This window comes from Pituophis catenifer, unplaced genomic scaffold (assembly GCF_029215685.1).
Source record: "Pituophis catenifer annectens isolate HBS135680 unplaced genomic scaffold, rPitCat1.0.hap2 SCAF_16, whole genome shotgun sequence".
NCBI classification, from domain to species: domain Eukaryota; kingdom Metazoa; phylum Chordata; class Lepidosauria; order Squamata; family Colubridae; genus Pituophis; species Pituophis catenifer.
Genome location: NW_027256896.1, coordinates 21,193,184 through 21,206,271, shown reverse-complemented (window position 1 = coordinate 21,206,271; position 13,088 = coordinate 21,193,184). Strand labels below are relative to the sequence as shown.

General features: G+C 48.2%; 1 protein-coding gene across 1 annotated transcript in view; it reads left to right on the top strand.

Annotated features, from left to right (window-relative positions):
• Positions 1–13,088, top strand: part of CACNA1H (calcium voltage-gated channel subunit alpha1 H) — a 132,366-nt gene that overhangs the window by 107,221 nt on the left and 12,057 nt on the right. Inside the window, exons 15-25 of the mRNA XM_070955121.1 lie at positions 1,184–1,274; positions 1,642–1,850; positions 2,112–2,513; positions 2,905–3,005; positions 4,062–4,185; positions 4,827–4,895; positions 5,277–5,461; positions 7,462–7,588; positions 8,226–8,351; positions 8,976–9,065; positions 10,141–10,354. Of these exons, the coding sequence (XP_070811222.1) occupies positions 1,184–1,274; positions 1,642–1,850; positions 2,112–2,513; positions 2,905–3,005; positions 4,062–4,185; positions 4,827–4,895; positions 5,277–5,461; positions 7,462–7,588; positions 8,226–8,351; positions 8,976–9,065; positions 10,141–10,354 (1,738 nt within the window). The remainder of the gene's footprint in view (positions 1–1,183; positions 1,275–1,641; positions 1,851–2,111; positions 2,514–2,904; positions 3,006–4,061; positions 4,186–4,826; positions 4,896–5,276; positions 5,462–7,461; positions 7,589–8,225; positions 8,352–8,975; positions 9,066–10,140; positions 10,355–13,088) is intronic.

Genomic DNA, 13,088 nt, shown 5'->3' with positions numbered 1-13,088 from the left:
TCCAAGGAACATAAATGAAAAATACAATTTATTAAGATATAAGTTGATCTGACACAACACTGAAAAAGAGAAGCCTTGCTATCGATAGGATTGAACAACTAAAATAGAAGAACACGCAACAAAGGAAAAAATAACGGCCTTTCATTTAGTTATATATTTATCTAATTTATGTAGCTTATCGATATATATATAAACAGTATATATAATCCTCGATTTACAAACACAACTGAGCCCAACATTTCTCCTGCTTAAGTGAGACATTTGTTCAGAGAGTTTTGCTCCGTTTTACAACCTTTCTTGCTACAGTTCTTAAGTGAATCACTGCGGTTGTTAAGTTAGTGACACGGTTTGTAAAATGAATCTGGCTTCCCTGTTGACTTTGCTCATCAGGAGGTCGCAAAAGGGGACCATGTGACCCTGGGACGCTGTGACCGTCATAAACTGAGTCCGTTGCCAAGCGTCTCAATTTGGATCACGTGACCACGGGGATGCTGTAACAGTCATCCCGTGAAAACGGTCATAGGTCACTTTTTTCAGTGCTGTCGTAATTTCAAACGGTCACTAAACAAAGGAGAAGTTCCTGTGTTCCATTTTCAGCAGACGTCTCACCAAATTCAAGCAAGAAGGGCTCCCCTAAACACAAGAGATCACAGGCAAAGAAAGCGTAGGCAGGTAGAACATGGCCTTTGAAGAAAAAGATGAACTATTTAAAATCCTCACCGTCCTCCAAAAAAAGAGGATCTTGGAATCTTCTGGGCCTAGAAATAGGCCAGTAATTGGGACATCGATGAAATTATGCAGAGAGGAAAAAGTTCTCTGTTTTTGAATGCTCTAATCGGCAGCATTTAAATTTGGGAGGGCCTCAACCAGAGGAACAAGCTAGAACACGGGACAGGCACATGGTAGAGGATGGAAATTGGAAAAAATCTCATTATTGCTCAACAGTCGAAAGAATTGTTGCATGCAAACTCTCCGGAGGGCTTATTCCAAACAGACCTTGTGTTTTCCAGGAGGAGTTAGGAACGCTAAACCAAGGAGCTGTGAAATAAGTCTTTTTTAAAATAAATGTTTATAGCACCTAGGACAAAGATTTGGTTTTTGTCTCCAGACAGCTTCGTTCACCTCACGTAATTGCAAATCTTTCGCCAACTGTTTGTTCTATTTTATTTGGGGGCCGTTTCAGGGTGATGCCAACAGATCTGACACAGATGAAGACAAAACATCGACCAACTTTGAGGAAGAGCTTGAGAAGCTGAAGGAACTCCATGCTTCTGGTGAGGAGAGATGGCTGGCTGGGGAAGGCAGCCATTGAGGGCTTCACTTTCCATCCGAGGGGAAAGATCAAAGCTCTGGACAGCCAGGTTGGGTGGAGAGGTTGACTTTTGGAGGGTCATTAGAGGAAGCAAGAAGATGGGGCCAACCAGGACTTCACTGCTTGCTTCTCTTTTTCTTTCCCCAAGAAATTCTGTTTTGTCCCTCAGAGAAATGGACAACCATTTGTCCAGAGTGGTATAGGGTCTCCTGCTTGGGCAGAGGGTTGGACTAGAAGTGGTTCAAGGACAGAAGTAGCTTCAAAAGATCTCCAACTCTGGATTAGTTTGCCCAGAGATTGCTGAGAAGATCCTGTCTCCTCCCTTGCAGAGATGAAGATGTATTCATTGGCTGTCACACCCAATGGCCACCTGGAGGGCAAGGGCAGCATGCCCCCGCCCATCATCATGCACACAGCAGCCACCCCCATGCCCACCCCAAAGGGGTCTCCACACATGGACTCGGCCTACCCTTTTGGGGACTCCAGAAGGGGCAGCAACGTCTCAATGGACCCGCTCAGCTTTGACCAGAAATCTTTGGTATTTTTCCAAGAAGTAGCCCACTTGGCAGGGCCGGGAAGGTGTGGGATAGGGGAACAGTCTCCATTTGGGGCAGGTGGGTGCTGAGAAGAAGGTGGAGGAGAAACCTCCAGCCAGGAAACCCTGAAGCCCTGGTGCTTCTTTGAGCTGGGAGGATGAAGTAGGACAGAGGTCTTCTCCAGCCTGGCACCTTCTGGAGTGGGGACTACACTTCCAAGGATTCCCTGCCAAAGCCTGACCTGGTCTCCTCCCCTCTCCCAGTCCAGCCTCCGCAGCTCCCCCTGTGCCAACTGGGGCAGCCGCCGCTCGAGCTGGAACAGTCTGGGCCGGGCCCCCAGCCTCAAGAAGAAGACCCAGTGCAGCGAGCGAGAGTCCTTGCTCTCGGGGGAGGGCAAAGGCAGCACGGATGATGAAGCCGAGGAGACCAAGCTCAGCACTCTCAGTCGGCCCCCACTGCACCACCGGGCAGAGGCTCTGGACTGCCGGGGCGGCTTGGATCTGCCAGAACTCCTCCAGGTGCCCGGGGTGCACCCTCCGATAGCCATGCTGCCCCTCGAGTACCAGGACTGCAACGGGAAGATGCTGCAGGTGCCTAGCGAGCTTTACCTGCACCTGGATGGCCGCAAAGAGGATCCCTTCGACTACGATGACAACATGGAAGACGTAAGTCTGAAGCAGCCTTTGTTCTTCATCTCCCCCTCCAAGTGAGGCCAGAGGCCAGCTCATCCAGGAGGCAAGGGGGCCTCCAGCCACTCCCACCCTCCAACAACGTCTGGAGTGGTCCAGGGTGGGGGTGGGGAATTTTGCCTCCTGTAAGGTAGAAAGAGAAGACCCCACAACTGGTTAAAAGGAAGTCCTGTGACATACCTACAATCCTCCAGCTGATCAGGGACAGGTGTCAATCCCAAACCTGTGGAGATTTGCAAGCCAACCCAGCCATGGCCCTGGGTGCAAGCTTCCACTGCCTGCCAGAAAGGGGGGTAGAGAGGGACGCCTGTTGGGATTAGATTTGCAAAGGGGGCTTCCTTTCTTTTCTTCTTCTTCCTCCCCCCAGAGTTTCTGCTATAGAATCCGCAAGAACCTGGAGCCCTACAAGCCCAAATGGTGCAAGAATCATGAGGACTGGTCCCTCTATTTGTTTTCCCCTCAAAATCGGTAAGGGCTCGTTCTTTTCCTGTGCTGACCCTTGGACTGAACCGAGCAAGTCTTAATGTCCTTCTTTGGACATCCTTTCTGGTATCTCCAGGAGGTTTCCATACACTCCATCTTGGTCTCCTCAAGGCCAACACACAGAGTAAGGAAGGTGACCTTGATGGAGGTGTGCAGGAGCTGTTGTGTACGTAAAACACAAGAGCCGTGGTGGCACAGTGGTTAGAATGCAGTACTGCAGGCCACTTCTGCCGACTGCCGCTGCCAGCAATTTGGCAGTTCAAATCTCACCAGGCTCAAGGTTGACTCAGCCATCCCTCCTTCCAAGGTGGGTCAAATGAGGACCCAGTCGATTGGGGGCAATATTTTGACTTCGAGAGAGCTGTAAAAGCACTGTGAAGCGGTATATAAGTCTAAGTGCTATTGCTATTGCTAAAACAAGGAGAAGCTTTTTTTTTTTTTAAAGTCCAGAATATCTAAACAACATTTGGGAGAGGTTCAAACGGACACCTCCCTACTTCACTCAACTATAAGTAGGAGGCGGTAGTGGAACATCACTGGACATGCAAGATCGATGTCATCCTCATTAACTAGACCAGATCAGAAAATTATTGAAAACTGATTATTGATTACTGATGTATTGATGATTATTGATTATTTAACAGCCAATAAAAGTTGCCCTGGAAATTTAAATCAAAGCAGGGTAGTAAACTGATGCTGAATGTCCCTGTGGAACTGACCGTATAGAATAACAGGGGCTGCGGCTTCTAGGGCCCCCGTATCACAGGGGCTGTATCAGGTTCCATATGGGGGTTTCCTGGATTTCCCTCGCAGGGCAGCTGTGGGGAAGAGCATTAACTTGAGCTAAAGAGAAGGACCTCCTAAATTTGGGGGCTGTGATGTGCTATAAATATCAAGGCGTCCGGCAGGGTCTGCAGCTCAGCTAACCAAAAGGGGCAGGTGTGGAGCACTTGATGCCCTTTTCCTATTGGCCTAAAAGTAGAGGAATGTTTGGGGTCCTGGGGGGGGGGCAGCTGACCAGCCCACCTGCCTTCCTTTCAGCCTCCGGGCCAACTGCCAGAAAGTCATCGCACACAAGATGTTTGATCACGTGGTTCTGGTTTTCATCTTCCTCAACTGCATCACCATCGCCTTGGAGCGCCCGGATATCGATCCCAACAGCACGGTGAGCTTCCAGATGTTCGGAGGGGGAAGCAGAAGCCTGATCCCCCTCCCAGGTGAAGGCTGTTAGTCTTCAGGTTTTTGCTCAGCACGATGGATCCTATCCTGTCCGGTCAAAAGGACACAGTTCAGTGTCAGGACGATTTTCCGAAAGGCAAATTTTCCCACGTCTTTTCCTCCTGTCCAGGAAGGATCTCAGCTGCATCTTTGCTTGTCAGAGAGTCAAGGTGCCTTGTGCTGAGCTGCTGGGCAATCTGACAACTCTTCTGAAACTGAATAGAGGAATTATTTGGGGTAAATCTATGTGTTTCCCCAAGACAGAGGCTAGCTGCCGACTCTCCTCAAATTGACTTGGCTGAATGTCCCTGCAATTAAAAACACCAACTCCCAAACCACCCAAATATGATTAAGCAGCTTCAGGCTGCGTGACTTGAACTCCAAACAGGAATTTTCATAAAACCCCTTCAAGGTAAATAAGGTAGAGAAAGGATTTACCAGGATGATCAGTGAGCTGGGCAGTTTTGGCACAGAAGGCGGGTTGAATTCAGGAACTTAGGAGGGGGTTCACAGAGATTTCCTGGGATGAGGGGTCGAGTCCTTTGCCAGATTGGATTTCAACTCTCTGGTTTCTCTCCTTTTTTGCAGGAACGGATATTCTTGAGTGTCTCCAACTACATCTTTACGGCCATTTTTGTTGCTGAGATGATGGTTAAGGTACCATCGCTGCGTTTCCAATTGGTTCCCCTTGGATTACTATACAGTAAAAGTCAGCCCAGCCATTCTACTGAGTGGGAGGATAAATCAAGGAGGGACAATTATCCATTTTATTACTTTCATTTAGGGGAAGGAGGATATTCTTGAGGGAGACCCAATTGTAACAGAAATTGCATCCAATTTTTCTCGCATCTGGCAGAAACGTTAACCACAAGCCAATTTTCTGCAGTGGTGGAAGATTGTGGTTGGCTTTTACTCTTTGCAAAGACCTCCTCCCCCCTCCTAAATAGTTCCGGTCCAGATTCTGTCTCATTTCCAGTGAAATGGTTCTTGAGCTTCAATGTCACATGAACATCCGTGCCTCTTCCATTCTCCTTCTAGGTGGTGGCTCTTGGCTTCTTCTCTGGGGAGCACACCTACCTCCAGAGCAGCTGGAACGTCCTGGATGGAATCCTGGTCTTTGTGTCCATCATTGACATCATCGTTTCCATGGCATCAGCAGGCGGAGCCAAGATTTTAGGGATCCTGAGAGTACTTCGGCTGCTGCGCACCCTGAGACCCTTACGGTATTTGTTGGCCTCCAGAAAAGCAGGAGGCACCTGAGCTAATCACTTCCTCCCCAGGAATGGCAGGCGAAAACTCAGGCCCCCACACCTGAACAAACAGTTAAGGAGACCATTTGGATCCCCAAACCAACTTTTGCTAAGAAACAGACTCAAAGTCTCTTCTCAAACATTTTCTCAGCGGCAAATTCTTTGGTCTGAGAGCCTTGGAGGACTCTGAAGATTCGTTTAGAACTTGGGGAGCTACAGTTCTCCCTTTGGAACTGATAGACCTCTCTTAATGCCTCTTGGCTCTAGAACAAAGACTAAGCTGCTGCATTCCTGGTCATTTCCAAATTGCATCCAAATGTGGCACGGTGCTTTAATTAACTCTAGGCACCCTACGCATCAGTTAGTGATTTGGCTGGTTCTGTCTGTTTTGCTTTGAACTGAGCCTGCTGATTCTGTTGCGTATCAAGAGAAGGACAAAAGCAATGTGACCGTGAATGCAAAAACTCAGCGTTCACTTTCCAGCAGTCTCTGGCACGGGGTCCTATGGTGCATAGATTAGCATGCATGTCTTTCCTGTTTAGCAGCTACATACATGTGTCTGTCTCGAAAGCCAAAGCACCTCATTCTTCCCAGCAGGTACGGTAGAAAGGTCGCCCTTGTTTGCAGTAGGTCGCATAATCGTGCCTGGTGAACAAAACAAATACTGTTTTTTCCCAGCATTTCTAGATCTTTTCAAAGCAGTTCTGGGGTCCAAATCGCTGAAGATGCTCCATGACAAACCTCGTAGCAGTTCCAGGAATACCAGCCCCAGCCCCTAAGGGAAGGGTAGGGGTCTCAGGCAGGGTGGCAGAGACAGGGGCCCAGCAGGCACATTGCCCTGGAGTGGATTTGCATTCCAGCTGTGATGGGTAATAATTTGAGAATTCCCAGCATCTGCAGATGTTTTGTGTTCAGAACCACAGAGGAGCAATTTAGCTTGCTGGAAAGTCAAAAGTAGGAAGGCACTTTCGATATCTGAAGCCAGGCGAAAGGGAGCTGGTCTTTTTTGTTTGTCGTCAAGTAACAAGCGAGGCAGCTGGAGGAGGAGGAGAAGCGAGTAGGAGGAAGGAGGAGGAGGGAAACGTACTGGGGAAATTCTTCTCTGCTCTCTGCGGGAGTCTGCTGCTTCACATCATGACCACAAAAAATGCAAAACTAGACCCAAAAAAACAACCCGGCAGGGGTCTTTCATTGCTTTGGTGGAAATAAACTAAGAAACAGCCATGGTGCACAACTGGTCCATCTGTTTCTTGCTGGGGTGACGTTTGTGCTAGGATATTCTTAGGGAGAGATGGCTCTTGGGACTGGCTGGGTATTTGAAGAGATTCAGATATCAGAAGGCCAGCCAAGGTCCATCATGACCAAGGGGGGAAAGTCTCCAATGGCATCTGAAAACACTGATTAGGTGAACTTCAAGTCTGGAGACATTTTCTGGGTCCTACAAAGTGGGATACCCCTAAACGAGTCCCTCTGGGCATCAGAGGAGAGGTCTTCCTCTCCACTGCAAGAGAAGGCATTAAGGACCCAAACTTCTCCAAACCAGCAGCATCCTCAAGGATCCAAGCTGGACTTCCTCCGTTTGCTCTCTCCTTTTCATCATTGCATGCAATCAAAAATGAGGGATGGAGGAAGAGAACCAGAATCGGGTGAAATGCAGCAGGTTCTAACAGGTTCTGGAGAACCGGTAGCGGAAATTTTGAGTAGTTCAGAGAACCAGCAAATACCACCTCTGGTTGGCCCCCGAGTGGGGAGGGAATGGGGATTTTGCAGTATCCTTCCCCTGCCACGCCCACCAAGCCACGCTCACAGAACCAGTAGGGAAAAATTTTGGATTTCACCCTTGACCAACAGTTATAAAATATGGCTTCAAAGGTCTCCGTTGCTTCCCAACTGTCAGCGTCCTCTGGAGGACTGAATATTTCTTGGGGAGTTTGGAATTGGGATGGAAAAAGGAGGTGTTCTCTCCTCTCCAGGGTCATCAGCAGAGCTCCAGGTCTGAAACTCGTGGTCGAGACGCTGATCTCTTCTCTCCGGCCTATCGGCAACATTGTCCTGATCTGTTGTGCTTTCTTTATCATCTTTGGCATTTTGGGGGTGCAGGTAAGACTTTCCAACCACACCCCCTTTTGCTGAGCAAGATCCACTGAAAGGTTTCTTGGTCTCCTTCTCCTTGGGGGTCCTTCGTTTGGCTTGGCCTGAACGTGAGACTTAGACTTCAGAGGATGTTCCCCAAGATCTGAGGAGCTGAGACCCACTTGCCCCCTTCTTAAACCTTGACAGAGTTGTGATCCTTCATATTTTGGTCTGGAAAACACTCTTCCTTCTTCTCCTGGATCATAAAAGAAACCTCCAAGGGACAGTCCAGGATAGGACAGGGACTCCTTGAGATCTGTCTTCTGAAACTGACCAACCCCCTGCATCCTGGATGTTCCCTGGTTGTAAAGACCATCATACCTTCCTGCTTGGATGATTCCTCAACAGCCATGACTCAGCACCATCTAACAAAGTCAAGTAGATCTTCCCTAGTTCAGGTCCCAGTGGTGCAAGATGGCTGTTCTCACACTGGAAACCTTGACCCTGTTTCTGATAGGACACCCAGATCTCCTCTGTGGTCAAACCGCTCTTCCCAGTCCTCCAGTCCTCCTGAAGGTCTTCCCAAAATCTAGGCCACCTGCCAAGTCAAAGCTGAAGTCAAATCTTCCACCTCTCCTGCTGATTTTATTCGGTTTTCTCCCAGCTCTTCAAGGGCAAGTTCTACTACTGTGAGGGGATTGACATCCGAAACATCTCCACTAAAACCGACTGCAGAAAAGCCCACTACAAATGGGTCCGGCGGAAGTATAACTTCGACAATTTGGGGCAGGTAAGAGGAGTAGGAGAAGGAGGACAGAAAGGAAGTTTCTCCAGCCAAGCCACCTTCCCTATCTTCTAAACTTAATTGAATTTTTAATTGAATGTTACACTTTAGAGGCTTCCAAAGTCCGAGACACTCTGGGTGTCTTACAATTTTAAAAGTGAGGAACAACAACCAAAGAATGCAGATGATGGATGTTCAGAAGGAAGGCTCCATGCCAAATTAGAAAAATCCTTCTGAGGGCACCATCCCTGCCTCTCCCGAGGCCTGAGAGGGTTGCCCTGTTTTCAGGGTTTTTCTGCACATTTTTAAGATGGATCCCTATGGGTCTCTAGAGAGATGCTGTACCAAGGGCAGGCACCTTGACAGGAGAGAGCCACTTCCTTCTGCAGGGTTGAAGAAAAAAACATTTTCTTTTTCTAGAGTAGCAGTTCTCAAACATTTGGTCTTCTTAAAAACAATGAAGGACCCCAAAGAGCTTTGAGTTATGTGGATTATATCTATCCATATTTATTTTCCCTCAGGAAAGTATCACATAGATCCTGGGGAGGGGGATCTGATTTATCGGTTGACTGAAAGCTAAGCAGAAACTGAAAATTCCACTTTTATAAACAGCATTCTTCGCTTTCACAGGCCCTGATGTCCTTGTTCGTCCTCTCTTCCAAAGATGGATGGGTGAACATCATGTATGACGGATTGGATGCCGTGGGGATTGACCAACAGGTAGACACTAAATGTCCTAAGAGTTTTCATGGGGAGTTACTCAAAGACTCATTCCCACGTGCATGTGCAGCTCAATGATTGGCAATCAACAATAGGGTCGACATCCTGGCTCAGGTGCTGGTCATTCATTCACAAGGGGGGATAACCATTAGGTGATAAATGACCCACACAGATGATGAAGAAGAAGAAGATAACAGAATAACAGAGTTGGAAGGGACTCTGGAGGACTTCAACCTCTTGCTCAAGCAGGAGAACCTGTAACATTCAGATGATGATGATCCATCATGGTTTAGTTAGGGATGATGTCATTCAAACATTGCTGGAGAGATTTACCTGGTGGATACCTCCTGAACAGAGGATGCTGCCCCAGGTGGGCCTCACCTTCAGTTGGGCTGATTCTCCAGCTCCTAGAATCCCCATGATGCCTTCTCCCACCCACTTCCACCCTGACCCAGGGATGCTTGTCCAGCCATTCCATTAAACAAGTTAAAGGCAGCCCCAGAGCCTTCGAGTCTTTCCCTTTTGGAAAACAAATTTGCCTAACGTGACTTTACATCCTGCAGTGCAACTAAGTTTGAGAGCAAAACGAAGATAGTAGAGAATTATCAGATCCAAACTGTTTTTGGAAAGTTCCCTTCCTCTCAGTATGACGTCTTTTCTTTGAGTTTTTTTTAATCTTAGACTCCCCGTTGTTATCCTGTCGGGGTGCAGAACATGCAACTGAAATCAGAAATAACTCAAACAGGCGATAGTCCAAAAAGAGAATGCAATTATTTCAGGCAGCCATGCTAGCTAGTTGATTATGCCATGGGGGCATCCTGGCCATATTCCATGGGGGAGGGTGCACTGACCAGTAAGCTGGTCAAGATGCCAACTTTTCCAGGAAGCTCCAGCTGTTTTGGAGCCCAACGGCCAGGCTCAACCTTTGGAGGTCGAAGGGTTGCCTCTCCCTGGACCTTGGCAGCCACTCATCTTCAGGGTGGGCTCCATCTCCATTGTGCTCATACGCCATTGTTCCTTGTCTCCCCACCCCCATCTCTCCCCTCTTCCTGCTGCCTTTTGGCCGCCTCGCCAGCCCAGCCGGAACCATAACCTCTGGATGCTTCTCTACTTCATTTCCTTCCTCCTCATCGTCAGCTTCTTTGTGCTCAACATGTTCGTCGGGGTGGTGGTGGAGAACTTCCACAAGTGTCGGCAGCACCAGGAGGCTGAGGAGGCCCGGCGGCGTGAGGAGAAACGGCTGCGGCGTCTGGAGAAAAAGCGCAGGAGTAAGGCGATATACATGTCTGGTCGGTAGACAGCGGTACAATCACAATCTTTCTGAGACTTGCCTGCTCCCAACGCCCATCTCGACCTTCCTCCTTATTGCCTGGTTTTCTTTGGGTTGGTGATGGGACCCCAAAAGACCTTTTTCCTTCCCATCTTTGGAGATGCTTTAAGAGCCAGAAGGTAGCTCCTCCTTTCTTCTTTGATGCACGAGGCTCAGCTCCATGATGTTCTTCTTTTAACATCCCAGCTCAGCATCAGGAGCATCAGGAGGTTCCCCCAAGGAGGTATTGGGTGCAAGTTTCTTCTGAGGGCTCCTTGGTGCTCTCTGAGCTTGGCTGTTTCCTTGCAGGCCTTTCATTACCCAAACTAGGTAATGTCATCAATGCTAATCAATGCTATGATGTTAGGTAGTGAAATGTCTGCAAGAAAACCAAATTCAGAGAGCACAAAGGGCCCTTCAGCCCTCCTCTCCTCCTCTTCCTTTCCACAAACTCCACTCTCTTCTTGCACTGATGGTGTGACCTAGTTAGGTCACAAAATGTCTGCAAGAAAACCACCAAGAACCCTTCATTTCAACCCTCAACTGCAAATATTCTCCTCTCCTGGCTTCTTCAGAACCACAAAGATTTGAGCTCTGAGGTGTCTACTTCTAATTCTTGGCCTTGAGAGTTTGATCCCGAGGGAGGAGGAAATGTTTGAGGTGACCCCCTCCTGCCATTTCTTTTGCCATTTGCAATGGAGGGGTGGGGGGAGAGACTAGGGGCGTCACTGATGGGCTGAAGCTTGTGAGTGAAACAGAACCCAGCCACCATCCCATGATTGCAAATAGTTCTTGGAAGAACAAAGAATAAAGTATAAATATTAATAAACATCTGGAAAGAATTATAGGTGGGGAACCATGCAGAAAGTTTTGCCCAAACTCAGAATATTAAGATGGAAAGTTTGTACAGACATCATCACTTAGAGTGGACTTTAGAGACTAGACAGGCCAACCTCTGATGTGAAATAAATCCTAAAGCAGGCAGGATATCCAAGTCCTCCATGCTTTATAGGACCCGGTTTTCTTAAACCAAAGCTCTTAATTGAGATACTTGTCAAAGCACTGAGCAGGAGACTCCCTTCTCCATCCCCACAGCCAGGTTTCAGGGTCCTTCTCCTTGGAAGACTTGTTTTCCCAGGGCACCCAAGGAGGACTCGCTGCATAGGAACCATAACTTAGGGAGTCTGAAAGGATCAAGCCTCCATATTTCCGAGGCCTGGGTTTTGAGGCTCTGCTGGAACCCCCAAATCACCAAGGAGTGAAGCTTGAAGTTTGATCACCCAGTTTTGCTTTGTGTCTGAAGATGATTTCAGCTGCCCCCCATTTCTCCCCCTGCGACTTAAAGCATCACCAAAGGGTTTCAGGGGAAAAGCGGCTGCAAATTTCCTGAAGGATTTTGGCCCACGGGCCCTGCATGCCACACGAGAGATACACGTGGAAAACCAGCAGAAGGGAAGGAATGAGGAGGCCTCCCCTTTTCAAGGGCAGGAAACGAGTGTTCCCCTAAATGGACTCCATTAAAAGAGATGCACGTTCAGCCTGTAAAAGATTTTGATAGTCGGAAGGCGGCCTCCGGCAGGTTTCTGCACAAGTCGAGGCAGAAATCTAATCATAGTTTGAAATGTGTTTTTTTTTTCCCCTTCCCATTTCAACAGTGCACTGAACAGAGAAATAGGAGTGTTGTGCTACCTGCCCAAGGGGCTTAAGAATCGATACACCACGGAGAGAAAAGTCAAGAAGAAAGAGATATTAGGGTTGGATGGCAGGAGCGTTTAATAGAAAAAAGGAGCAACAGTGGGAAAAATATGTTGGTTGAGAGGAGACCAGGAGATGGTTAGTTGTAGAAGAAGCAGCTCAGACATTCAGGAGAAACTGGGTGGAACCAGAGAAATTGAGGAAAGATTTTGAGATGGGAAGGGTCCGTAGCTCAACAGAAAACCCTCTTGGCATGCCAGAAGTCCCAGGACTTACCTTCTGAGGTTCCAAGGAGGACTGGGAAAGAAGCCAGGAAGCAACCAAGACTCTGTTAACTGAGACAGGCCAAGAGCCCTCCTGGAAGAAGGGCTCAGTTCTTGGGTTCTGCTTTCATTCAAGGGATTAGGGTGCATATATGTTCAAAAAGAAAATGGGCAGGCTCAGAAAGATCTGATGTGTGGCTGAGACTCTGTAGCTTCTGTGTGTCTTGGTGGGGTATGTCTGTGAGCAACCAGAGGTAGGGACAAGGGTGTTCCTTGCCAGTGACGGCAACAGGCCAAGGGGCAGGTTAGAGGAGGAAGCTGGAGTGTTAGAGCAGGGGTCTCCAAACTTAGCAACTTTAAGGCTTATGGACTTCAACTCCCAGAATTCCTCAGCCATCTATGTTGAAGTCCACAAGTCTTAAAGTTGCCAAGTTTGGAGGCCCCTGTGGTAGATAAAGAATTCCAGGGATGATGGGAATGCAATCCTACAGCATGGCCTTGTAGGGCAGGGATTGGACCAAATGACATAATTACAGATTTGGGGGTGGGCAGGACTAGAGATCGATGGGTCCAAAGCCCTCCGGTGGCCTCTGGGATTGGGTAGGAGCTGCAACCTGTGTCTTTCTGGCCAAAGTCCACACATGTCATCGGCTTTTGAAAGCCAAGCAGGTAGGAAAGTAGATTGGACCATGGAAGAAGGTCAGAGAAGATCCGATTCTACCTGCTAACAAGGGATAGCACCCAGAACATATGACA